The following is a 25,425-nucleotide window of genomic DNA, read 5'->3' as shown; positions in this document are numbered from 1 at the left end:
TTTCTTCCTTTCTTTTTATTTTTTAAAGGGGCAAGCTTTAATAAGATAAGTTTATTATTATTATTATTATTATTGTCAACCCAACTGTGCCATATTGACTGCGTTTTGGTTATCAACATGTTTGATATATTTTATGACATATAACAAATGTTAAGAGTTTAGATATTAGTCTCAAAGTTGAAAATTACAGATATTTCTCTGAGCTGATGGATGGAGTTATGAAAGAGTCAGAAGGTGAGCTGAGTACTCCTGCTTCTCCTCAAATGCCTATTGTTTTGGGCTTTACAAGCTTAAATATTCTGATTTTAATGTGACTTCTGAATATTCTGAGTGAGGGACAATGGAAGGAAGAAAATATGAAAGATAAAGGTCAACATTTTCATTTTGAAACAGTTCATTTTTGCTGCTGAGCCATCTGTGATCATGTTCTGGATTTCAGTGTTATCATTGTGAGGTGTAAAATACATTTGGATTAAAAAAGATTCTCACCGAACCTTTACCTTATACAGTGACTGTATTGGCAGTTCTCGTTTCCTGGAAGCCATCTCTGACTTCAGGTAGCTTATGTCTTAGTGAAACCTGGCTTTGGAGGTGTTAGTGGAGAGATTCTGGAACCTATAGATACAACTACTGCAGCAGTTCAGCCTAATCTGTGCAGGGCTAAGTCACTGGCTGCCGAGCGATCTTTTTGCTTTGTGTTCGGAGTTGGAGGCAGAACACAGCAGAATTTATGGCTCAGCTCTTGAAAAGTTCTGTGTTAGATGACAGAAAAGCCAATCTACCTGTACACTTTAGGTTGTTTAGATTGATATCAGGATAATCGCAACTCTTCATTTAACAATGTAAGAGTGGATAAATCAGCTAAGACTAATGACTCATAAAGCTTAAGACTGGTTTTATGTTTTCGGCAAGCAGAGGCTCTGCAGCTTTGCTTCAGTTAATTTCTTTATATGATCTGCTGACACACACCAGAGAGTGAACAAAATAAGATGTCAAAATAAAAGCCTTGAGAAAAGAATCAAATTGAAAATAAATAGTTAAATAAAATAAATAGGAAAATAAATACATCAAAGAGCATCACAGGATCATGCAACTCATGATGTCTCAAACCCAGAGGGCAATAAATGGATCTGCTTGATGACACCATGGTTTGTGGCCGCTGACCTGTAAGCATGGAATTTTTTAATGAATGTAAAGATAACATAATCGGTTTTAGATAAATATCAGTTTTAAATGTTTCCTGCCAACCAACCCTTGGCATCCCCTGAGCAGTGTGTGTCCTGGAGTCCTTGTTTATGTCTATTTGATTAATTTTTTTTCAAAAGACTAAACCTATGCAAACAAAAGAGGATCAGCCCCAGAACCAAGCCCTGAGGGACTCCACAATTAAAAGACGTAGAAGATGATGTGGAGTAATTTATCTGACAGACACTTCATTGTTGTCCAATAATCTGCCCTTCATGGTTAGGAGCTCTTAGGTCAGTCATATTAGTCATAAAATCAGCAATAAGTGTGCATCAGTGGGAAAAGATAAGCTATTATAATGATTTGCTCCAGAGGTATGTCCTCACCAGTGGGTCTCCCTCTGTGTCACTCTGAGACACCTGCTTGGCTGACGCCCCCTCCTTGGATGAGCTGTAGCCGTCATACCCCACATCCTCGGGCCTCAGCTGGAGCAGCGACTGGCCGTCCTGCTGGAGTAAGGGAGCGCTCCACGGATACGTGTCGTTCACCCACTTGGAAGGATCCTCCCACACGGCTCTTTTACCGTACAGCTGTGAAGGGGACAGTCAAGAAAGAAGATGCTGCAGTTTTTACAACAGAGCTTTTCTGAATCACTTTGGGACAACCCCTCCATAATTCTTATCCCTTAATCTGCTCTTTTTCTCTAAAAAATAATTCTATCCGAATGTTGTGTTTACTCCAAACCCAATTTGTGCGTCAAATTCACTGCTAGACGCTTGTCCAAAAATGTGTTAATCAACTTGATGCTCCAGAGGCATGTGGCAGAAGCTACCCTCTTTAGTTTTCAGACTAAAAGCTACATGAAAGCTTTGTCTGTAAATCTCATTTACAATCATGGAAAACTCGGATCATGTAAAAAGATATCAGTTTTTTTATTTTAAAGATCCCTACAAAAGCAGTGGTAATCATGTCTCCAGGTCAGGGTTCATGACATCATTCAGAGATTGTCTCAGTATCGTGAGGTTCACCATCCACTGTGTCTGAATGACGGTGCTTTCAGCAGTGCTTCCGTCTCTCTGTGACCCAATTTGACGACTTGATGTCCCGCATTGGTACGAGGAGAGTAAAAAAACAATAAAGTTAGAGGATTGTTTTATTATTGTCTGAACACAAATAAGAAAAATATCAAAGTTTTGGAGGAGAACAATCAGCTTCCCCTCCATGTTGGTTTTGGACTCCACCTGCTGATCGGGTCATCAACACGTCCTGGGCCAAAGCCAAGTCCCTGATTGGATGACCCGACGCAAATTCTTTGCCAAAGTTGAGATATTTGAACTTTCTACGCGCCATGCACCCAAATCGCTCAACGATGCCCAAATAGCAATGCTGCCAGACAGCCGCGTCATGCCCAAAACTCAAATCGAGTTTAACATTTGATCACATCTTTACATTAACTTAACATTAAAACTGTACGCCTCTGCCGCTCGAATTGCGTTTGGTGTGAACGCAGCTTAAGACAACAGAATTACTGTGGACTTCTGGTATTTCTGTTGCAGAACTGCTTTGATTCAGCAGCTTATCTTTTTGAAAGTTGAGAGCTGAGTGTTTGTCTGGCAGAAATGTACCTGAAAACAGCTGGCTTCTTTTTGTTACAGTAACCATGATATTTAGGAAACCATGTGTAAAAACCGTGCATACAACAGGATTCTCGCAAACCAGGACATGGGATATTTAAAACCACAAAGGAGTGAAAGTGGAAATCTTCGTTTGTGTGTTTGTTTTGTAAAGATGCCCCCACAAAGCAGTGAAATCCCCCACATAGAAATTAAATGTGACAAACTGACACACCGGATAAGCAGCAGCAGTGCAACTCTTTGAACGTAACACAAGGACTGAACCCAAAGGGTTAATTCTGCAGCCATTCTGCTCTTACACAGCTTTCCACCCGTCTGGTTATACAGACCAAGCAGCTGCTTTTTGTGGTGTCCTGCCCTGAGAGGCTCAGAGTTCAGGGCACAGCGTGCATCAGTTTGTCGACAGACCCGGGTACCTCTGCACCCTGAGGTGCCTCATATCTGTCTGTCTGGCCTTTTCAACATGCACATTGGGTGTTATTTCAGCTGTGATGTGTAGTAATTTAGATTTTCCCAAAGCCAGATTCCCCTTTGCAGCTTACTGATGATCACTGTGGAGTAAAGACCCCTAAAACGTATTAATGAGTGAAGAAAGGAAGAGATCCTTCTGAAAAATCTGTGCTTTCACTCTGAGTTTTATGGGCCTCACCATCACATGAGGATGGTGTGTCTAGTGACTGTACTGTAGTATTATTCGTGATGCTGCAAAAGTAAAGTTAAATCTGGACTTTTGACAACTGTAACTGCACTTTAAGACACACATCTGTACCTGCAGTCCTTCTCTGACAGCCTCCAGCAGATAGGGAACCAGGGAGTAGTTCCAAAGGTCTGTAAACCAAACCCGAGAACCCTCTACATCCATTGGGCACGGCAGGAAGAGGCGGGGGCCTGTGTGGATATATGAGCATGGTATCAGAGGAGCTTGAAGGACGCACCTCTCAGCTCTCTAGAAACCAGTTTAGTGCACCTATCGTGACATCTGAAGAGCTGTGGGCCTCCAGGAAGCTGTTGAGGTGGTGCCAAGTTTTGGGGATCCAGTCCACAATCTTAATCAGGTCATTGCTGCGCATGTTCTTATCGATCTCCGTTTCTATCAGCTTGCGACGTAGGAAGCGACCCAGGAAACCCTTGACTGGCTCAGTGTGGTTAGTGCACAGCACCCACCTATGGGGGACACAGGAGTAGCAGTAAAAAAAAGCAATCCATGCCTCCATCCATCCCTCCACCCCTCACTCCATCCATCCATCCTGCCTGCCTGCCTGCCTGAATGCCTGCATTTCTGCCATCTCTGTTTGTCATGTTGTGACCAACTATGACCCCCTCACTTGTCTTTAACAGACACATTGCAACACAAACGTGTCTACAATCAGTCTGTCAAACTGCAAAAAAGAAATGAAAAAGATCAGACTCAGTGAGGCAAAAAAACTAACCTGAGAAAAGTTTTTTCAATAGATATAAATAAAGTTAATTTAGAAAGGGTTGAAGTGATGTTAGAATGTTTTTTCTGGTGTAAATTTCAGCCTTTTCTAAATGTTGATCCTTTTGACATTTGCAGTCATTCTTCTCCAAAGTCATCAGATTTCATGTTTGGTACAGGACGTTTACTAAAAACCTGCTGCTGCTCTCTAATACAGACTATTACTGAGGAACATTCTTTCTTGACTGATTTGGATAAGATGTGTCCTCATTTATTCTTTTTTTGCATTGGTTAATGTTATTCTTGAAATAATCTCAATTGTGTTTGGGCCGTCATCTCACAAACAGTCTCTTTTTGTAGGTATTGTCATGCATTCTCATGGTTTTGATAAAACAGTGCAGAGCACTCAAATGTGCCTCAGTGGGGTGCATTTCTATGATGACTTGACGCCCATCGGAAAAACACGTGATTTGATTTAACCCTTGTGCTGTCCTAGGCACTTTACCATTGGGAGTTGGGTCATCTAGACCCACTACACAGTGCAATGATTTGTGATCTTCAATGGTGTCCATGGATTACATGAAATCTTTCCACCTTTATCCACCTTTGTCATGGTAGGAAGAACATGTCAAAGTAAGGGTGGGGTCATCTAAGATAGCACAAGGGTTAAGGTACTGCAGATTCATCTCCCCCTCAAACAAAGGTGGAACTAGATTTGCTTCTTAAGAACACAGCTCTTTGTGAGTCAATAGGAAACTTAATATGGGAGACCTGAAGCCAAAAGAAAAATGGACAAATCCTTAGATAGTCTCATGTCTCTACCAGTGAGGTATAGGTTGAGTATAGTCCAGCCCCTCATTGCTGAGCCATTTTAACACCACGTTGTGTAGAACGACTAAAGAGTGTTTGAAATAACAGAGCTCTAAAAAGCAGCAGAACAACTCTAACAGATCAAACAAAAATCCTATGTGATTCCTGGGATTCTGCACAAACCAGTAGATCTGGCTTAGGGTTGTAAAGATTGATCGACTTAATCGATAAATTGATTTCTATTTTCCCTGCGACAAACTGGCGACCTGACCAGGATGTCCCCTGCCTTCACCCACGAGTGGCTGGGATAGGCTCCAGCAGCCCAGTGACCCCGAAAGGGACACAACAGGTTTAGAAGATGAATGAATGAATTAATGATTTCTCTTCCCACGATCCAACCACATTGATCTGTCTGAGGCAAGTCGTTATTTGAATCGACCTATACCATTATAGAATTGTTTCAAATTGAAACAAATTGATTATATTAACAGTGGTAAATACCATTTGGATTAAGGTACAGTAGGTTAATTTTACTATAGCGAAAAAATGACCAAGTGTTTGTACATCTAATTAATTTACACCTGATTATCTTGCAAGAAAGGAATCTGGAAAAACTTCACCTGAACTGTTCATTACCCGGGTATTTCTCTCTGAGTCACACTGGTTGAAGTTTTGGCTAAAGAGGTCCTGGATCCATTTTAGGTCAGTGATCGACTATGAATCGGATTAGCAACCACAAATTATATGAATCGAATCTTTGTAGAAATTAATCATCACACCCCTAATCCGTTTTCCATGTTACTATTCTTAGAGACATTATCATCTCCCCTCTGTTACCGTGATCCACAAACACGAGGAATCCAAATACAGAAAAAGGATTTAGACCTGAAATTGTGGTGCAGCTCGAGGTTTGGAGAGGAGGAAACTCCTTGGCTCATGGTCCCAATAACATATGGGCTGCATGGAGAAAAGAAGAGCCACGCAGTTACAATTGCAAGCCTTTCAAACCAGCCTTAGCAAAGGTAGAACACTTGAAGTTTATTTTGTTAAGTTTACTTGAGTATAAATAGAAATAAAGCAAGTTTACTATAGACCTTGCAAGTGTAAGTGTTGGAATCATACTAACTGAATACTGTATCTCCGTAGACTAAATTGTAAACATTTTATGTTAAGTGTGTGCTGGTCCATCTGAGCTTCAGTTACCTGGCCTTAGCCAAAATCCACACTGTCTGGAGGAAATGTTTAATTTTGATTGGGTATAAAAAGTAAACTTCAAGTGTACTGCCTCACTATAAGTACACATAAAAACACCACTTTAAGGGTATGTTCACTCTGCAAACATTACACACTTGACAGATAATTTATCCAACAACAATTCTGACCCAACAGCGTATGCGCTGGTAGACGCAGAGAAATGGGACTGACCATTTGTGGTACTTGCAGTTGAGAAAGCCATTAAATATGTCACTGAGAGAGCCGATGTGATGCAGGTTGTCCAGGATGACCACAGTGGGGAGCTGCACGTCTGTGTCCTCAGAGTTGCATTGCTCTGCCAGGTTGGACATGTACTGTCGCAGCTCCTGTGTGTTCAAGGAATCCAAGAGCTGCTTGTGATGGGTGAACACAGGAAACTCATTCACAGTGTGTAAAACATTGTACCTAAGGACTGGACCGAGTGACGTCACTCACAGAAAATGGTTTATGTCCAGTTCGAACCAAATGAAGTCAATGCAGTAGCCCTTTTTTTGCAATACGGATGTCGCCATGTCGGAGCCAGAAATCATTAGTAAACATTGATTGGTCTGAGTCAACATTTTTTTGGCAACAACTCTGGCCAATCAGGAGTAAAGGCCCGTACACACCGGGACGAATATTTGCCAGGCGTTATTCGCCAGCGTTTTTCGCCACGTTTTTTGTGTTCACACCCAGGCGATTTTCGCTGACGATGAGCCGAGCGAACATGCAATTTCATTCCCTGACATTAGATGGCGCTTAATGTGAAACAGAAATATTCCTGTACACAAGGTGGCGCTGCACAACTTTACGCTTCTTAAAGTCGCTTTTCCCTCAGAAGAAGAGAGCAAGTATTTACGCGCTTGTCAGAATCATACAAAGAAAACATGAATATTTCAAGCACCAGTTCCAGCTCCAACTGGTGCTTGGTTCGGGGATATTTTAGAATGTCCGTCATTATTTCTTCGCGGCTGTGTAGATGCAACTCGGCGTCTATCTTCTTCGCTGGTATGTGTGCTCAGCAAGGCAGTTTTGTGTTTGAGCGCCCCCAAGTTGTGTTTTACTGTAACTTCAGAGACTCCAGACATGTGTGCAAAAGCGCCGTTCTCATTGGTCGAATAGATTTCGACGCGTGGCGTTTTTTCGCGTCGGTGTGCACACTCTCATTGGTGCCCTTTGTTTAGTCACGAGGCGTTAAACGTCGGCGAAAATCGCGCGCGAAATTCGTCCCGGTGTGTACGGGCCTTAAGCTTGTTGGAAAGGTACAGCTCCACTTGAAATCAGGCTAGACAAAACCTGTCAATTGTTGGATGCGAGACCGCCTACTTTTATTAAGGCATGTGATCGATATAGAAGAAGGATTAGCTTCTATCATTTTCATAACTCTTTGTATTGCCAAAAAAACTATTTTAATAAATTGGAAAAACAAGAAAAATATAAACATAAGTCAACACAGAAATCTGCTGTTTGATCATATCAGCTTGGAAAAAATGTCAGCCCAAAGCTCAAGTAACTTTGAAAGAATTCAGTCTCTCTGGTCTCCTGTGGTTGACTCCATGACTTAGGGGGTGGGGGGCTTGGTCGTCGCTGCTCCTTGCCCTTCTGCCGTGGTTTGGGGTGGGGGTCGGGGCTTCCGGTGCCTGGCGGGGGCGGTGGGGGGCTCCGTTGGTCGGGGGGTCGGGTCCGGTGCCTGGGTGGGGCGGGCTGGGGCGCTGCGTGGTCATCTGGGCTTGGGTGTGGGGGTGCGTGGTGGGGGGGTGGGGTGGTGGTCTGGCTTGGCTTGGGGGGGTGGTCCCTTTGCCTGTGCTGGGGGGGGTTGGCGGGGGGCCCTGCTCGGGTGGGGGGGGCCCAGCGGCGCCGGATGGGCTGCCCATCTGCACCTGGGGCTGGGATCGGCCCTTCCCTGGCTCTGGGGCGGGACGGGACAACCCTCTCGGGGCCCCCGGTCGCTCTGGGTGTCACCCGCTTCGGCTGCGGGGTCTGGGGTGGGGTGGGGTGGGGGGCTTGTCGGCCCTGTCCTGTGGGGGGGCGTTCTGGGGGGAAGGGGGGGCCCATTATTAGTACGGGTCGGGGGGGCTAGCGGGTCGGGGTCTCCGCTGAGGCAATCAGTGGTTGCCTCGGCCGGTTGGCCTCCTCGGTCCCGTCGAGGCCTGACCAGAGCTCTTCTAGGGCCGGCGTCTGGGGGTGGGGGCCTGGGCTTGCTCCGGGGGGGGGGGCGACGCTTTCTGGCTCCTCTCTCTCTGTGTGGGGTGGGTGGTGCCGGGCCTGGGCTGTCGGCGCCTCCGGGGGTGGGCCCCTGGGCTGGGTGGCCCTGGCCCCTTTGCTGGGGGTGGGCTGGGGGACGGCTGTTTGACCACCGGGGGACAGTCTACCAGCTGTCCCCAACTTACCCCCTTCCTTATATAACCTCATATTAGGGTGAGGGGGTGGGGGGTCTAGCCTGCGATGCGCCTTGGGGGGGGGCTACTTGGGAGTGGCCCCCCTCCTATGGTTGCCGTATGGAGTGGGCCCCCCCTCTCTCGGTTTTATTTGCACCTTAGACATGTAGGGTCCTTGGTAGGGGGGGTGCTTGGACATCACTGCAAGCAAGCAGCAGATGTCCTCCTGGCACCCTACCCGCCAATTTTAACCGCACCTTAGACATTTAGGGCCCCTTGGTGTGGAGGGTGAGGGGACATCACTGTGAGTAATCAGGAGATGTCCCCTTAGTGCCCTACTCGCCAATTTTAACTGCACCCCCCTTAGTACACACACCCCTCCCCCTTCAATATATACATTCAAACATAAACACACACACATGCACACAAACACCCTCTCAAACACCCATACACGCACACACATTTTACAAGGAAGGTGGGACCTGGGTCCATCTGTCCCCTACCCCTTCCCTGGTGGGGGGTGCGGGCCCCTTGGCGATGGCGGCCGTGTCCCTTGGGTGCCGGCTCCCTGGGCCCGGCGGTGCTCTCTCCGCACGGTGGGGGGGTTCATATTACACCTGAGCCGGGGGTGTTCGTGTCCCTGGGGGGTGGGTCCTGGTCCTTGCCCCTGGGCGCTGGGCCCCGCCAAACTTCCAACATGGCCGAGCCTGGTCGGGCCATATTTATAACATCCCTTGTGGGCCGCCCTTTTTTCCCCGGGGTTCCCCCCTCCTGGGCGGGGGCGGCGGGCCCCTGCCTTGCTCCTACCTGGACCAACCGTGGGCCGGGTGGGTGGCTGCCTGGAGTGCGGAGCGGGTCTCCCTTGGGGGGTCCTGGCTCGTACCTGGGCTCGGGGCGGGGGGATGCCCGGAACTCCTGGGTGGTGGTGGGGTGCTCGTCTGGGGCTGTGGGCGTCCCTCTCCGGTGGGGCCCTGCGTTGGGCTCTTCCGGCGCGGCGGGGGGCTGCTTTCCTGGCTGGGCTGGGGCGGCGCTCTCTTTCCCTCTGCGCCTCCCTGCTCTCTGGCTCTGGGGGCCTCGCGGCGGTCCGGCTGGCCCTGGCCTGGGTGGCGGTCTTGGTCGCCCGGGGGGCGGTTGTTCCCTGCCTGTTCCCGTGTGGCGTTGGGGGAATTCCGGCTGCCGCTGCTGCTGCGGCGGGGGTATGGGTGTGGGGGTGGCTGGGCGCTCCTCCTCCTTCTTTTCACATTCCACCATCCATTTTAGAAGAACATAAACACTCACCTGAGCACAGGTGTTAGCTCACCTTTGCACTAATAGTTTGCATGATTGAATGAATGAAAGATTTCACACTAGTTGGTTTAAAGGCATAGGTATGCGTTCGTGAACACTATCTGTTTTGTGTGCATGTTGACATGTGGACATTTTTGCGGCTAGCAGGTGTGTTGATAATATTTGAGTGTGTGTGAACAGGCCCCGCCCTTTTTGTACTACATTTGAACCGTACCGTAACGATAAACAACCAGTAAACCTGTCTGCTCTATGCTGCTTCATGGTCTTACCCCCCTTCCCCTCCTATTATCACCCTCCTACCCCCCCCTCTCTCTAACGTCCCTCTCTCTTCTTCCCCTCTTTCCTTTTCCGTCCGGTCCAACACCAAAGATTTTCAAACATGATTGAAATTAATAAATTTTGGCCTCAATTACAAAAGGGGTTTATTCAGACATACCTTTGGTTTGTCTGAAGATGAATAACCCCTCTTGTTAAAATAAAATATGTCCAACACAAGAGGCCCTCAGCTCTCATCTGTTTGCCTAGCTGTTGGACAGGACAAGTTAAAAAAAAAAAAAAAAAAAAAAAAAAAAAAAAAAAAAAAAAGGCATGTGATTAGTCAGTTTATAACTGAAATAACTTGTGCCACAGAAAAAAATATGATGGTAAAAATGTGGATTATCAAGAAAAAAAATTCCAAAAGTTTTTTTTATTTGTGTGTTCATTTCTCTGTAGAAGTCTGTGAGATTTTGAGTACATGGAGCTAGTGGGTACTTCCTGTTTGGATGGTGAGGGGCAAGAGTCACTTAGTCCAGTTCTCATGATCTCAATGATACAAACTGAAACTTAATTTATAAGACCTTTTTCTGTTTGTGGCAAAAAGAAACCTAAATATGTAAAGTAGAATAAATGCTGGTTACTTTTTAATCTGTTACTGAGCTGAATTCAAACAGAACGGTCTGGAATGAGGTAAGAGAAAACACTGCAGCCGATTCTTCTTTTCCAGTTTATAGGCATCCTTATCAATGTGTAGAAAGATTGAAAAACTTTCAGTTCAAGCCAGACTAGGCAAGAACAGCCTAAATTTACTGTGTTCTCAGAAGTTTGAATTACAAGAAAGAAGCCTGAGAAAAGGAAAAATAAGACATTTTGGGAAAATTTAGTTGTATTGACAGACGACGTCTGCACCTCTGCTGCACTCACCTTGCTGGAGTTCTGATCCACATTGAAGCTGGCCACATTGTGCTCCGTCACCTCCTGCCCCATCTGAGACATGATGTAGTTGGCCAGCTTAGCGGCAAGGAAGGATTTTCCGGTGCCGCTGGGTCCTGAGAGAATGATCCTGCGGTGTTCCATCAACAGGTTGAGGTACCGCTGGACTATGGGTTTGGGGATGAGCGTGTCAAACACCAGGCTGTCGATGCTGTTCTCCTTCATGCCTGAGAGGAGGAGGGAAATGATCTAATGGTCTCTGGGCAGGATGTCATTTTTATTCTGCTCCACCTTTATTCTCCAGCTAAAAAGGTTCAGCGCAAACGTACCCCTCAGGTTGACCTTGATGACATTGCTGTCGCCCACAAGGTATCCACAGGGTAGCAGCTCAGGCACTTCAGAGCCGTGGGATCGAATCACTTCCCCCATTCTGTAAGAGACTATGCTGTCGGAGCTGAGGCCCAGGCTGGTGATGGGATCCACCCGGAAAACATACTCCTGCAGGAGGGGAGTACAAACGGACTGGAGATTTCCCATAGCTCCACCACAACTCAACGTTTAATGAGGCCAAAGCAAAAAAAAAACACAAGTGTTTTCATTGAAAAACACATTTTTCCATGAACCAAACCTTCAAACATCTGCACCAGATACAACAGAACTGCTGAAACAGAGACTAACTTTATCAATTACTTACTTTTCCTTGTTCAATCATCAGTTAGCACGTAAAAGCAGTTTCCCACCTTAAACTTTCTTCTATGATATTTCTTTGCACATCCAGATTAAATAATTCTGCAAATGTTTGAACTCAATGAGGTCCTGTGGCAGAACTGAGTCCCAAACCAAACCCGTCTTTCATTGAACTGACAGCTGCTGATTTTACGGTTTTATGGTGCTGGCATCCTCACCACTCACCAATGTGTTTACTTTCCTTCATTGATTAAATTAAAGTTTATTCAAACTAATTACAGATTTAAGCGTTTGAGAAACTTTGAGCTTACTTTGAAAAGGCGGCGGATGACACCATCCATGACATCCCACTTGGTTTTACCACTCACACCGATGGACCCGATCAGGTAATCATGACTTTTTGTACCCTGGAAAGCAGAAACAAGTCTCAACTCGGAACCCAACACAACAAGGGGAAATGTGAGCGGCAGAGAGTTGCAAACCTTGGTTGTGTTTGGTCCGCTGTTGATGCTGACTACTATTCTCACACTGCGACCTTCTTTCCGAAGATTTCCTTCAAAGCCGTCATCCAGAAGGATTTCTGGAGAGAGCAGGTTGAAGAAAATGACCTCATGGGAGACCTAGCTGATTACAATCAGACTGATTAAATCATTAGGCTGAAAAGATGTTCAAGTGGCAGAAAGTTCACCCCTTTCAGGTGAACTTTAGATGGAAATTCACTCCTTTCTACATACACTAGTGCAACCTGTGGACAGGACACGTGTGGTCATTTCAAGGAGTATTTGGTTGAGCAGTTCAAGGATGACTTCTAACGGCGACAGTGGCTCAGGCGCTTGAGCAGGTCGTCCAAAGATGGAAGGGTCAGCGGTTCGATCCCCGCTCCCCCCAGCCAACTGTCGTTGTGTCCTTGGGCAAGACACTTCACCCTCCTTGCCTCCAGCGTAGCTCCATTGGTGTGTGAATGTGCATGAATGTCCCGGTGATGGTCAAAGAGGCAGTAGGCGCAAACTGGCAGCCACGCCTCTGTCAGTCTGCCCCAGGGCAGCTGTGGCTACAACAGTAGTTACCATCACCAAGTATGAATGAGGAGTAAAAGAATAATGGACACACTGTAAGCGCTTTGAGTGTCTGGAAAAGCACAGATAAATCTAATCCATTATTATTATAACTTGTTTTATTTACATAAATCTATGCTTTCTTCATTTGTACAATTCAAATGTACAATTTTTTTCTTTTCTGTGTAAGCCTTAGCTCAACTACCCCTATGGGTAAATATGAGCTGTGTGTGAGCGAAAAAGGTGCAAACTCATACGAGTCACTCTCATGAAATGTTGAGAACCAGTGAACCTATACAGTGAAAATATTCACAACATTTTTTTTCCTACGGGCATGCTGTGGACAACAGGTCATAGCAATCACGTGTAGTTGGTGTGACGCAGGCGTGTCATACAGATTTTTTATTTATTCAACCTCCGTAAATCCTGAAGACTGCACAAGGGTTAGTAGAAGTGTGAGCTACATGTATATGTCAAAGGTGGGCCGGAATGTGTGTAATATTTGTGCTGATCCTTAGTATTTCTTTTGGTGTTGGGTGGTTATGTATGTTGTGCTGTTTTGTTTAGTTTTTACTTTTGCATGCGGTTTAATTTTATTGGATCATGGACCTGATTACACACACCTGGACCTCATTGGGCAGAACCCCTCACCACTGCATAAATGGAACTCTGAGCAGTTGCCGGACAAGGAAGCACCTGAGGCAGACGCACGCAGCGCAGTTGAAGCGTGCCGCAAGGAATGAAGCTCCGGTTGAGAGCCAAAGGAAGGCGGACCAGCTGATCGCCTTGAAGACGTAGCGGGAGCCGTGTGAGACGGGGGCGTCGACCGTGTGGAGGAACGCCGAGGCTGACCGAGAAGTTGCGTGTGGGACCTGAAGGCCTGACGATCGGTGCATAAAGGAAAGTCTGCTCTCCCGACCGGCCTGGATGCGTGTGGCTGATGTTGGTGTAACACCCTGAAGTTTTTTTCGTTTTTTGTGTGTTCGTTTCAGCCGCACAGACGCTGGTTTTTTTCCCCTCCACGGCCGGATTCAACGGTGGACTTCGGGGGGGCGCGGCTTTGGGACTGGACTCTTTTAGCTGGGACTTTTAATCAAACTTTTATGTCTTTTATTTTTTTACCAATTTACAGCTGTTTTTAGACTATTTATTAAATCCCTTTTTACATTTTTAATTGTTTCTAGTCATTTTTGCACAGTATTTTATCGAGCTGATTCAATCACCAGTGTGACATATACAGCATGACTGTTGGAAATGAGGAAATGAGACAGAGATTGTGGACTCACCACGGGAACTTATGTATCATGTGGCATCCCCATGCAAGCACCTTACGCACACCTTACCAGCGACTATAGTGTGGGATGAGGGCGCCATCTGACAGCATCACCCGTACGTCATAAATGCGTGTAACTTTTATTTTCCGTACAAAAACATCACAATACACTTACATGCACAACAATGCTACGTTCCATTTTCATGACGTCTGTTAAAGTGACCACACGAGCCTCAAGCGAACTGCAAGACACACCTGCGCTCCTCCTAAGGTGAAGCTGCTCCTTTCTATGGCCCGGACAACCCAAACTCCTGCAGCATGTGACTGAAGCTTTATCACAAATTTGTTGGAGAGGAAAGCACCAGAACCAGAAGCCTCCTGTCTGCAGATTTCTGCTGTAAGCTTAGTTCTTTTCCTTTTAACCACAATCCTTAGAAAGCGGATGTCTTTGTATTTGACTGACGTCCTGTGGCTGCAGGTTCTGTGCTGGAGCAACTGTGTTTGCTTCAGTGCTAACTGTCCCATACCTGATTGTAGAATATTTATTTTATAAATGTCCTACCCAACTGTATTCGTTGTCCTCTCTTAGATCGTTGACAAATCAAAATACAAATCAAAGTAATCCTGCCTGCAGAATAATGCTGCACAGCTGCATCCCCAAAATTGTATGGACGATATTAAACTAGTCCTGGATCATTTCTCTCTTACAACCCGGTCAAAGTTAGACAAATGTTACAAGTACTTTTTTGAATGCTACTTGTTTGATTATGAAGGAAATTACGATTGTTATTCTTATTTATGCTAACGCTAACGATAGCTTTGGGAATGAGATGTAGAGCTGCAAGAGATCTTTTATGCCCAGTTAAAGTTGCTTAAATTTACTGAAAACAGAACAAAAGTAAGACAGCGTCACATAAGATGTGAGGCCCAGAACAGTGTTGCATGTCCAGAAACCTGCCCTCTCCTCTTCCTGGAGTACAGATGGAGGACGGCAGCAGCTGTTGTTTCTTTTGCAGATAAATCTGTTTCACATCAGCAGAACCAACAACTGTCCTAAAGAAATTGAAAGATGGGCTCTGAAGGAGGCCATACCATTCTGTCTTCTATCAATCTTAATCATGTCTACGACCATAATTAAATCTTTTTCCTTATACTGTGAGTAATTCAACAACAACTTCTTTTAATTGATCATAGAATACTTTTTATCATTCTCATCAAGCTAATTCATTGTTTTCTGTTTGGTAAAATAAAAAGACATTATTGCTTTAATTAAAAACAGCAGAAAAAAAACAGCAGAAAAATGATTTCTCTCTCAGTTTCTATTACTTTGTTACAACAAAAACAGCTGAAGTTTCAATGATCTTAAAGAATGAGTCAAACTCACTGAACTCTACAGATTAACACACCTGAACAAGCACGCAGACGTTGAACTGACCTGACATGATGGTGTCGGTGATGTTGAGGTTATTGAGGGAAAGTCCCAGGGACTGGCGTGAGGATGATGAGGATGTGCTGGAGGTCTCAGATGGCGGCCGGGCTGTCTTGACGGGGGTGGCTGTTGGCGTGGCATTTCCGCTGGATTTGAGACGATCGTTTTCCGCTTTCAAGATCTCAATCTCATTCTGTTTATGGCGACAGGAATCAAAATGTGAGCAGAGCAACCAACAGCATCTCTCATTTTCAATGATGTGGCAATGATGCAATAATAACACATATAACAAGAAGGTTTCAAAAAAGTCATTAGCTTTGACATGTTTGGTTTCAAACAAAGAGTTATGACACATAATTGACAAGGTCCCTCAAATTTAAATGTCCAAAAAGGTACGACCGTGATTTCATTTTACAAGTCGCAAGAAAAATTGCTGTCCTTGTTTGTTGTGCCGAAGTAGTAAATATTAAGCCAATAGAAATCAAGGAATTAAAACAAATAGGATATTGACAAGTACATTTTGCTGAACAGTTATGATGTGTCTCTACCTGAGCCAGCATAATGTACAGTATAGTCGCAAAAAGACAATGAATGTGACAGACATTTTAAGGCATTTGGATCAATTGGGTAGTTTAGAAAAAGATTCGAATTCTTCAGAATTTGAAATGGTTATGAGGTAAAAAATCCTTCTTACCAAAAAAAAAGAGGTAAGAAGGGTATTATTTTGAAGTTGTTTTTAACCTTGAATTAGATTTTTTTCTTGGACTTATATAATCTTATACCATGGTCTGGGTGAATAATCGATTCTGATTGGCTGTCGGTTGTGGATTAAAAAGTGATAATGCACACCTAAAAAGTATTCCGGTCACATCGCTTAAATATTCTACATCACTGCACTGGTTTCTTTAAAACAACCTTCAGCTTCATCTTCTGGACAAAAAGAAGTGATAAGAGGTTAAGTTCCTCTCTGAAGTGATGCTTTATTTAACCCATTGTGAATATATGCATATATATTGCTTCCCTTTGCTTCTGCAGTTGATGTCCATTACCATTACAATGCACTGCACCACGTATTAAATAGTTAAACTAAAAAAAATAAAAACAAGAATAAAGTACAAAAATGTATTGAATATTTATGTATTCTATAAGTGACCATGGCATGAGCGGGCGGGATAATTATTCGGGCTTCTGTGTTGTCCATTGCTTTCTGATAATTAACACCTTGTTCGGCATTTTCCTTTATGTATTTTACTTGTACACTTTTCCTCTTTGTTATAAAACATAAGGCAATTTGTTCTCAATTTTTGCAAACTGTGTATTAAAAACAATTGACCGCTCAGGCTTTGTTTTTTGTACATTTTTAGGCCTACTGTAAAATTATAGGGCAGCTTGTTGTATGCTTGTCAAAGTAATCCTCAGGTTTTACAGAAATCAGGACATGACTCAAAATGCTTTCCCGCTCTCTTCTTTAATACTTCTTCTTCACGATGTAACATATAGAGCTCACAGTCAGTCATACAATGCGCCTTCTAGTGTTGTGGGGCAAAAGTTGAATATACACCACAGCTGTAATTATGAAATGAAAAAAGAAATCTGTAAAAAGAAGCTGGGCTTGTACTAAGAAAATGAATATCAAGCTTTGCCACAAAAAAACTGTTTCAAAAGTAAAGTATTCCAGCAAATCATAAAGGAACACAATGCTCCATAAGGCCCAGGACTACTAAGGGTTAAGATCTGTTCCTGTAAATCAGTTTCACTGAAATTATAGACTATAAGGCGCTTTTTTAATCTCCAAGCTCACTTCGAGTGATCAGTATCAAAGAAGGAGTTATTCGTAATACCCATAAGGAAAAGTTAAGCCTTCCTTGTATGAGATAATCCACAACCACCATCAAATGGTTGGCTGAGATATTCATGGTGATTGCAGATGTTTTTTAAAAAAGTGCGTTCTTTTAAACATGAAACGACACAACATGTCTCCAGAAGAATCACTGAAAACAACAGAACAGCAAAAGGAGGTTTTCAATGTATAGTTGACAGGGGATTCTGCTATCAGAGTAAACAATTAAACTATTGTGTAACTTGTCCTGACCGACAGCTAAGCAAACAGATAAGAGCTGAAGGCCTTCAGAGTTGGACAGATGTTACTGTTGCAATCAAGGTTTTTGAAGCTTAAAAAATATGAAGTGCACAAATATACCCCTTTTATATTTGAGGCTAAACTTTATTCTGTGCCACAGCACTCCTGGACTGACGGACCAGATTGTTTTCAAAAATCTTTTTTCTTACTGTGTTTGAGGTGAAAATTGATTTTTGCCTTATTGAATAGTGGCCCGTAAAAAACGACGACATCACAGCAGCAGAGCTGATCAAAAAATGAATGGGGCCAAAATCTTTTGTGGGGTTCTCAGAACATTTTAAAATCCACTAATCCACACATGTTGGGAATATCAGAGGGAAGTTTTAAAATTATTATTGGATGGCACAGTACCCACAGCTTGGCGACCTTTTTGTGGCAAAGGGTGAAATTGGCCAATTTTACATTTACGCCTACATTTGGGAAAAGAACACTTGTTGCGGTCTTTAGTAAATTTCACACACACACAGGTGAAGTCTATAATTGAAGTCTCACTAACCTTTGACCTCTTGAATTAAGAAAAGAAGAAAAAAATGGCTCTGCTGCCTTCTAAAAATGTCAATTCCTTCTAACTCCTAAAGCAGTATTGGGAAGCTAACAAAAGTGGCTTTCCTCTTTTGCTCGCATATTTTTTACCAGAATATTGTGAATATTTAATACATGAAAATGTAATACAAACAAACTACTGAATCGTTGGGTTAAGCCGGATAAAATAATATGACATAGGATATGAACATATTACGAATGTGGACGTGGTTAGCAAAAAACCTCAGTTGCTAAGTAAATCCAAAAATTTACTTTTGTGGATTAAAAATGAAACAGACCCGTTCGTCACCCCTAGATGGCCAAAAAATAAAATGGTTGCTATGGAGATAAAACCTAAAGAAAGCTGGCATTTGGAAAAAGAGCGTTTTTTTTTCATGGATTTATCACAAGCAGTTCTGACCAGAGTGACAGGGGTAGAGGGGGAGAGTAAGGCATCCATTATTAAGATACCAGTTGAAATATTTCATTTAGCTGCTTCAGGCAATTCAGTAGTTTTTTTCTCTCACAAACTTCCACTATTTTTAGCTAAATTAGTATTAAAGTTCTTAAAACTTAGAAGTTATTATAGCTTATGGCAATTAATTTAAAGACTTTTTATGGAATCCAGATGCGTTCCTCTGACAAGTCTTTGTGTTCTCTTGTGCTCATCACTCTCTTCCTGAATTTCTCTAATTGATCCATATTTTTTCATGCTTACTTTCTCAGTTTAGGTTCAAAGTACATGTTATTTGTAGTTTTTTATTGGTTTATCTTTAAAGTAATAACTATTCTGTGAAAAACAATATGTTCCTTTAGTTCTTTCTTTCAAAGAAAGCATCAGTGTTGTAATTTACGGCTAGGGGTCACTAGCCAAAAACCAAAATAAAAACTTTTTCCTGAGTAGAGATGGGTTGTGCAGTTGCAGGTTGACCATTTTTAAAAAACTGAAATTAATCTGTGCAATCGGTGTTTAGGCTTACTTGCATGCGGTTCATAGCCTCCCTGATCTGGTCCAGATGATGTGCAGAGCTGAGCGCCTCCAGCCGGATATCGGTGAGTTTGAGCTCTTTTTCCCTCAGCTCATTCTTCAGCTGCAGTATGATCTCCGCCTCAGCCTCGGTGCATTCACACAGCCTGCAGGTGAGATTACACACAGCGTGGAGTTGGGGGTCAAATTTAGGATTGTGCCAAATGGTGTGGAGTTCACATATTTAAAAGAAAAAAGAGAAGCTGGAGGTCACAGGGATGTTGGAGCCTGATGGATGGGAGGAAAAGTAGCGGGACACTCTGAACAGGAAATCCCACCTCTGATGATACACTTTAAAAGATTAATTTCAAACACTGGTGGCTATTCTTTAAGTGTATAAACATGCACAAAACAACTTTAACTCAACTGTAGAGGACTTTTATCAATGAGTCAAGGAGCTGTTGAGCTGAACGTCTGCTGCTAAGCACCAGAAAAGTGTCAAGAATGTATGAAAAAAAGGGACAACAAAAAAAATCAAATGCTGACGATAAAGAAGTAAGAAATGTTTATATTATAATAAACAAAAGAAACCTCTATATTGTTTTTTAAGAAAGATAACATATTTAAAGGGTTGGCCTATTCTATTTTCATTAAAGATACTTTCAGATCAGGAGAGTCCTGCAGCTCCATTCAATTTGATGGGAATGTTGAAACTTGAACATTTTCAGTTTGTTTTTGTTATGGGTCACACCCACAAGTGGCATGTGACCTGCTTTTGAACATTGCCTTAGTTTTCCTTAAAGAACATTCAAATGTTATTTTCTTTTTGTAATTTACTCTTCCAGCCTCAGTTTCCTGCCTTTAATGCTGCATTCCAGCAGAAGTGTTATTTTACTCACCCTCTGAGTAAATCAGCTAAATTACTTCAACTGCCAACAGTTTTTTTTTTTTTGGGAGTTTTTGAAGGACTATGGAGACTTTAATCCAGCAATCCGTTATTTCCACTTTGTGTGGTGAAGGTTCACATGAGGTACCAGTACTAGACCATTGCAGGGCGGAGACTCTGGTAGGTCAACAATCAGCTGATGCTGCAGTCAGTGACTCAGCCCCTCCCACAGCTGGCTTATAGCTGCAGGTAAACACACAAACCGTTTTAATTTAATGTATCTAAAATCGCTCCTCTCTGTTTGTGTTAAAGGAATTGGGTTATGAGCATGATGTCGTACACTGCATGGTGTCTGGTGTGTGCCGCCTTATGTTCTAAAGTCTGATTAAACCAATTTACCTCCTTATTTTTCAACCTTTGCCCGTTAGAACTTTTTCTGCTTCAGGTCTCTTTCGACTTGCCCTGCTGGATTTGTTTGTTTCCCACTTGAAATGGACAGAACACAGGCCAAATCCTCAAAGTCCAACAAACTTAACAAAAGAAAGTCAGTTTTTATATTGGAACCATCCCAACTTCTGGAAATGACCATATGCTTTATTTTTCATCTTGCTTTGCACATTTAACGACTCAAGGGGCCAAATGAAAACGAAGTTTTGGTTTCTACTCACTTTTAAGTGAGATAAGAGAGAAAAACAGAAAAAAAGTGGGAATATTTTCCAATCAACTTATCAAGTCATCCAAAGTAGAAATACAAACTTAATACAAACTCTGTGCAGGAGCGAAACACGACGATTCTGCAGAAGAGAGTCACAGCAACACAAACCACAGCACACACACTCTTGAGGTTCATGCCGCACACACAGTGCCCGTTACCGAGATCTGTGTTTGTAGACCACATGACCGTTTTGCTTTTTCTTTGGTGTCCAAATGGGGGAAAACTTGCTATTGCAAATGCACTTGCTGAAGGAGGGGAGAAACGTGACAGGATAGGATGAAGCGATGAGTTGGAGGAAAGTGTGAAGGGAGGATTTAAAGAAAAATGTAGAAAGAAAACAAATGACAGTCAAAGAAGTCAAAGAAGGTGTGTTGCAGACATTTTCGGTGAGTATATATAGTTGTGTGCAGGGGGTGGGTGCGTAAAACTCACTCTGTGGTGGAGGGGGAGGAGCGCAGCGTGGCAATGCTGGCTTGTCGGTTGTCGTGGTGAAGCTTGGGCGAGGACGGCAGAGAGTCGGTCATCTCCTCCATCTCATCGTGGGCTGACTGGGATTTGGTTTTCTTCTTGCTGAATGCCTGTTTGAAGGAGCTGCGCAGCTGCAACACACACCACACATGCACAGGTGAGACGGCCACTCAGATCCATCAGCTTTGGACTCATCAGCAGGTCACTCCGTACGTGCTGTTTCCAAACAAAGGCACTGTCAGGTTTAAATCGAGGCAAAGAGCAGGCTGTAAGAATAAACCAGAATGAGATGGGTGAGGGGGGCGGCAAACTGTTTAATGACCCTAAAAATTAGAAATGAAACAGGCATTAAAAATGAATAAAGGAGGTAAATGAGGAAATGAAAGGGTTGAGAGGGGAAGGTTGGTCGTATCCATGCCGATGTTTCCACAGAAACGGGAAAGAAGAGAAGGGAAGAGGCGAAGAACGTGGACATGAACAACAACCGCTGCGAGGCCACTGACCTGAGCCGGGATGGAATCAGCCACCTGAAGATGCAAAACACACTCCACGTTAAGCCACACAAGCACCCATTTACCCCCACGCCACAAACACTTCACACCCATCTGCTGCCATATAGTCCTGAAGCTACAAAGGACTTCCTTCAGTGGGATAACATTTATTCCTGCTGAGAAATGGGATGCTAGCCATCATGGCCGCTCCTGCTAATAACTAATGCTCTCACTGTTTTAATCTGCAGATAAGAAAAAGTAGATTTTAGGTGATGAAAGCATGAATGTCATGTTGTGTCAATGAGCCAGGATGAGACCATAAACAAACACAAATATGTGTCCCTTTGAACAGTCATTTAAACAGCTGCAGCATCCTCCTATACAAGTCAGCATTTACAGTGGAGGAAATACGTATTTGAACCTTAGTGAATTTTTTTAGGTTTGCCCACTGAAAAAGAAACTGACAGTCTGTCATTCTGTGGTGGTTTCATTTGAACAGTGAGAGATGGAAAATCAAGAAAGAAACTGGACAATAAACATACAGAAAACCAAATGCTTCAAGGGCCTCTATTATGTAAAATAACAACCCCAAAGCGGTATTTTCATTCATTCATTCATGTATTTCTGAGTTTACCTCTAAAAACCTGATCTCTGAGCACCAGCCCCTCTCGATCCATGAAAATGTGCATGTTCTCACATCCTGACAACACAAAGTGAGGAATAGCCCTTTTCGGGAAGAGTTTGCACTTCCAGCACCACCCCCAGGCCCCACCCCCACTTTATCAGTGGAACTAGCGGTGATCGGCTAATCGCAATATGGATCTATGCAAAAGTTTAGATGTTTGTTATTGCGAACGAAAAAACAGACACACTGTCGAGGCCAACTCTAGGTTGACATCACAAAATGAGCGGCACCCACAAGGACAAAAAGGCGTAGCTTCAGAGATCGAGTTGTCTTACTTCCGGGTTGGAAATTAGCTGCAAAAATAACTCAGATTTCATTAAAACTGTGTTCTTTAGTGTGCCAAAGAAAACATGTGATCATAAAGATGAGTATATTTCACTCTGAAAGGCTTAAGAAAAGCATCATATAGGCCCTTTAATGTTTAACATTTACAAAAATAAAAAAGACCTTTCTTGTAAGTCAATTTATCTAATTAAAACAAACACAATAAACTGAATGCAAATGAAAAAAACAAGTTTCACTGTGTTAGACATATTCTTCTATTTAGGGGATTCCATGACTGTGACCTGCATTTCCTCAGACTGATTCATTTTGTATTGTTATAGTATTAATTGTGTAATTAATGTTAGTAAATATAAAACTGCTTGACTACTTGACCAATATCTGAAAATGTTTATAAAGGATTTGAACCCTGAACCCCGCCTGCACCCAACACTAGCCGGGTTAGGATCTGGCAGCTCATGACCTGAAAGGGATATGTGTCAAAACAAATGGATTTGACCTCAGAGTTTTTCTCCTACTTATAGTCTAGAAATTCATTATTTTAATATATTTATTTTAGTAGTGCTGTGAATATTGTACAGTCACTTCACCAAAGTAAATGTCCAGGTCAAACACAAAATGTCTTTTTTATTTTTCATAAGGGGTAACTGAACTACAGTGTGGGTGGAATGACACACCCCTTGAACACTGCTGTCCTCTGCAGTGACTGAAAGCCAGTCCATGAGTGCAAATGTTGTCTGATGCTCCCTAAACCACTCAGCATGTGAGCCTGATGAGACCTGGCGCTGTCACTGTGGAACATGTCCACACCACTCACTGATTTTCCATACCTGCCTGATCCTATTCAGGGTCACGGGGTATGCTGCGCCCGGACACAGCCACAGATAATAAAACCCACTAAAGGGCAGCAAAGACTAAAAATACGATCTATTTATAGCAAAAGTATTTCTTCCATTGAGCTCATCAGTAATGATTGTACGTGACTAACTTGATGCCTCCTGAAACAGTCAACATCAGCACAGAGATAATCCTCATCTCATGAAATCCTATTTATGTTTGTTATATAATTCCTTACTAATAACAAAAATGTCTTTTTGCTCCTGAGACAACACGGTTCTGCTCTTCATCAAATGACCCTCCACCCATCATGCAACAAATGCAAATGAAGGGAAACTGTTCCTGGGGAGGAAGCCTCCACGAGGCTCACTGGAAATGTTTAGGAGACGACAGAACACTTCTTTTTCAGCAAACATGAAAAGTGTCTTCATGTCTGATTTCGTTAGCTGAGACCGAACAATAATACATTATCAGTCATTTAGCAAAATGCAGAAGTTTGAGGGTTCAGCCAAAGCTGCAGGAGACAGCGCAGGAAAAGAAATGCGGAAGATTCCAGCTTTATGTCGCAGCTGGTGGGAGGGGGTGGGGGGTAAGAAGGTTAAACATACATAATGTTAAAGAAACAGCCATGTACAGTAATATAATAAAAACATTCTAAAAAATAACACACCTTTCCTCAGTTTTGTAATCACCAACAGCACATTTGAAAACTGGGTGAAAAGAATTCAGTTGATATTGTTTTTTTTTGTAAATCCTCTGAGGTCAAACATCTTAACATTTCCAGTTATTACAAACATCCAGATTCTTGCAGTAAGTTGAAGGCGTGCACTGACGGACACCTGTGTTATGGGAGCCTGGAAGAATATAGGATTTTAAAGGATTCAAACTCTACTACACTGAAGCAAATGTTTAAAAGCAGATTTAAATAACAGGAGGATGAAATACTTTTTATTTCTTTCTTATTTTTTTGTCTAATTCTTGCATGTTTTTCGTTCACTCACCCAACTCTTCTTCTTCTTCTTCTTATCTTCAGCCTCCTTCCCCAAGCTTCCCATGCTGGAGTGACTGGCTGCGCTGTTAATGCTGGACATACTCTCTGAGGAGTGCTGCCGTCGAATGCGTAAGTCTGGAAGAAACGGTCCAAGTTTTGCAGCGTTCCACTGAACTTGGCTGCTACACATGCCTCTGTTTTCATGACCAGCCAAGGCTCTCAGAAGCTGACCTGATGCCATGTTGGTTTTCTGTACCTTTGTGCAGGTGGTCCGGACCGTTAAGCGCCACCTGGATGGCAGTTTGTGCATCCGTGTTCTGAGTCTTCAGCATCTCAATGGTTTCCCTCAACTCAGCCAGTTCAGACTCCTGTGATCGGAACGAGACATTTTCTATGACAAAGACCGGAACAAATGTGGAATATAAACTGAGCAAGTCTGGAGGAGGTTAATCCTAATGGGTTTTGACAAGAAAGAAAAAAAAGTTCAAAAGCACCATCATAATCAGAACAGTTGAGAATTTTCTCTAATTGAGAGCTAGGATCTAGAACCAGTGTGCAGTGAGAAATAACTTGACTTCACCTAAGTGTTCCAAAAAGCCGTTCAGCATTATCAGGATGTCAGCTCTGCGTTCATCCAAACAGGACCAGGTTTCACACTAAGTAGTTGGTGATGTTAAAGATTGTATAATACTTTTTATCTTTGTATTTATTTGATTTCTTTTTAAGATGCTTTGATAAGATGACCATCTAGCTGCAACTTAAGCCAATTGCTCTCATTTTGGAAAACATTTGGAAAACGTTGTCTTTTTCTGGTCTGACACGGCTCATAAAGTCTCTTAGCTCCAACAAAAATACCATCTAG

At 43.1% G+C, this 25,425-nt stretch overlaps 1 protein-coding gene across 17 annotated transcripts in view; it reads right to left on the bottom strand.

Moving 5' to 3' along the window:
• The window catches only part of nav3 (neuron navigator 3), a 518,579-nt gene that overhangs the window by 3,471 nt on the left and 489,683 nt on the right, over positions 1-25,425 (bottom strand). For 12 of the 17 annotated variants that reach the window (XM_078941837.1, XM_078941838.1, XM_078941836.1 and 9 more), the window contains 15 exons: positions 24,820-24,931; positions 24,574-24,698; positions 21,781-21,804; positions 21,242-21,408; positions 19,222-19,375; positions 15,586-15,772; positions 12,305-12,402; positions 12,134-12,229; positions 11,465-11,633; positions 11,127-11,362; positions 6,472-6,626; positions 5,932-6,003; positions 3,787-3,983; positions 3,589-3,707; positions 1,572-1,775 (listed from right to left, as the gene is read on the bottom strand). In XM_078941837.1, the coding sequence (XP_078797963.1) occupies positions 1,572-1,775; positions 3,589-3,707; positions 3,787-3,983; positions 5,932-6,003; positions 6,472-6,626; positions 11,127-11,362; positions 11,465-11,633; positions 12,134-12,229; positions 12,305-12,402; positions 15,586-15,772; positions 19,222-19,375; positions 21,242-21,408; positions 21,781-21,804; positions 24,574-24,698; positions 24,820-24,931 (2,115 nt within the window). The remainder of the gene's footprint in view (positions 1-1,571; positions 1,776-3,588; positions 3,708-3,786; positions 3,984-5,931; positions 6,004-6,471; positions 6,627-11,126; positions 11,363-11,464; positions 11,634-12,133; positions 12,230-12,304; positions 12,403-15,585; positions 15,773-19,221; positions 19,376-21,241; positions 21,409-21,780; positions 21,805-24,573; positions 24,699-24,819; positions 24,932-25,425) is intronic. The other 5 variants (XM_023952471.2, XM_023952476.2, XM_078941835.1 and 2 more) reach the window with 1 other exon arrangement.

The sequence above is a fragment of the Oryzias latipes genome, chromosome 23, assembly GCF_053564925.1.
Source record: "Oryzias latipes strain Hd-rR chromosome 23, Olatipes_Hd-rR_3.1".
Classification (NCBI taxonomy): domain Eukaryota; kingdom Metazoa; phylum Chordata; class Actinopteri; order Beloniformes; family Adrianichthyidae; genus Oryzias; species Oryzias latipes.
Note: the sequence above shows the minus strand (reverse complement) of the source record. Positions and strands in the feature narration are given on the sequence as shown.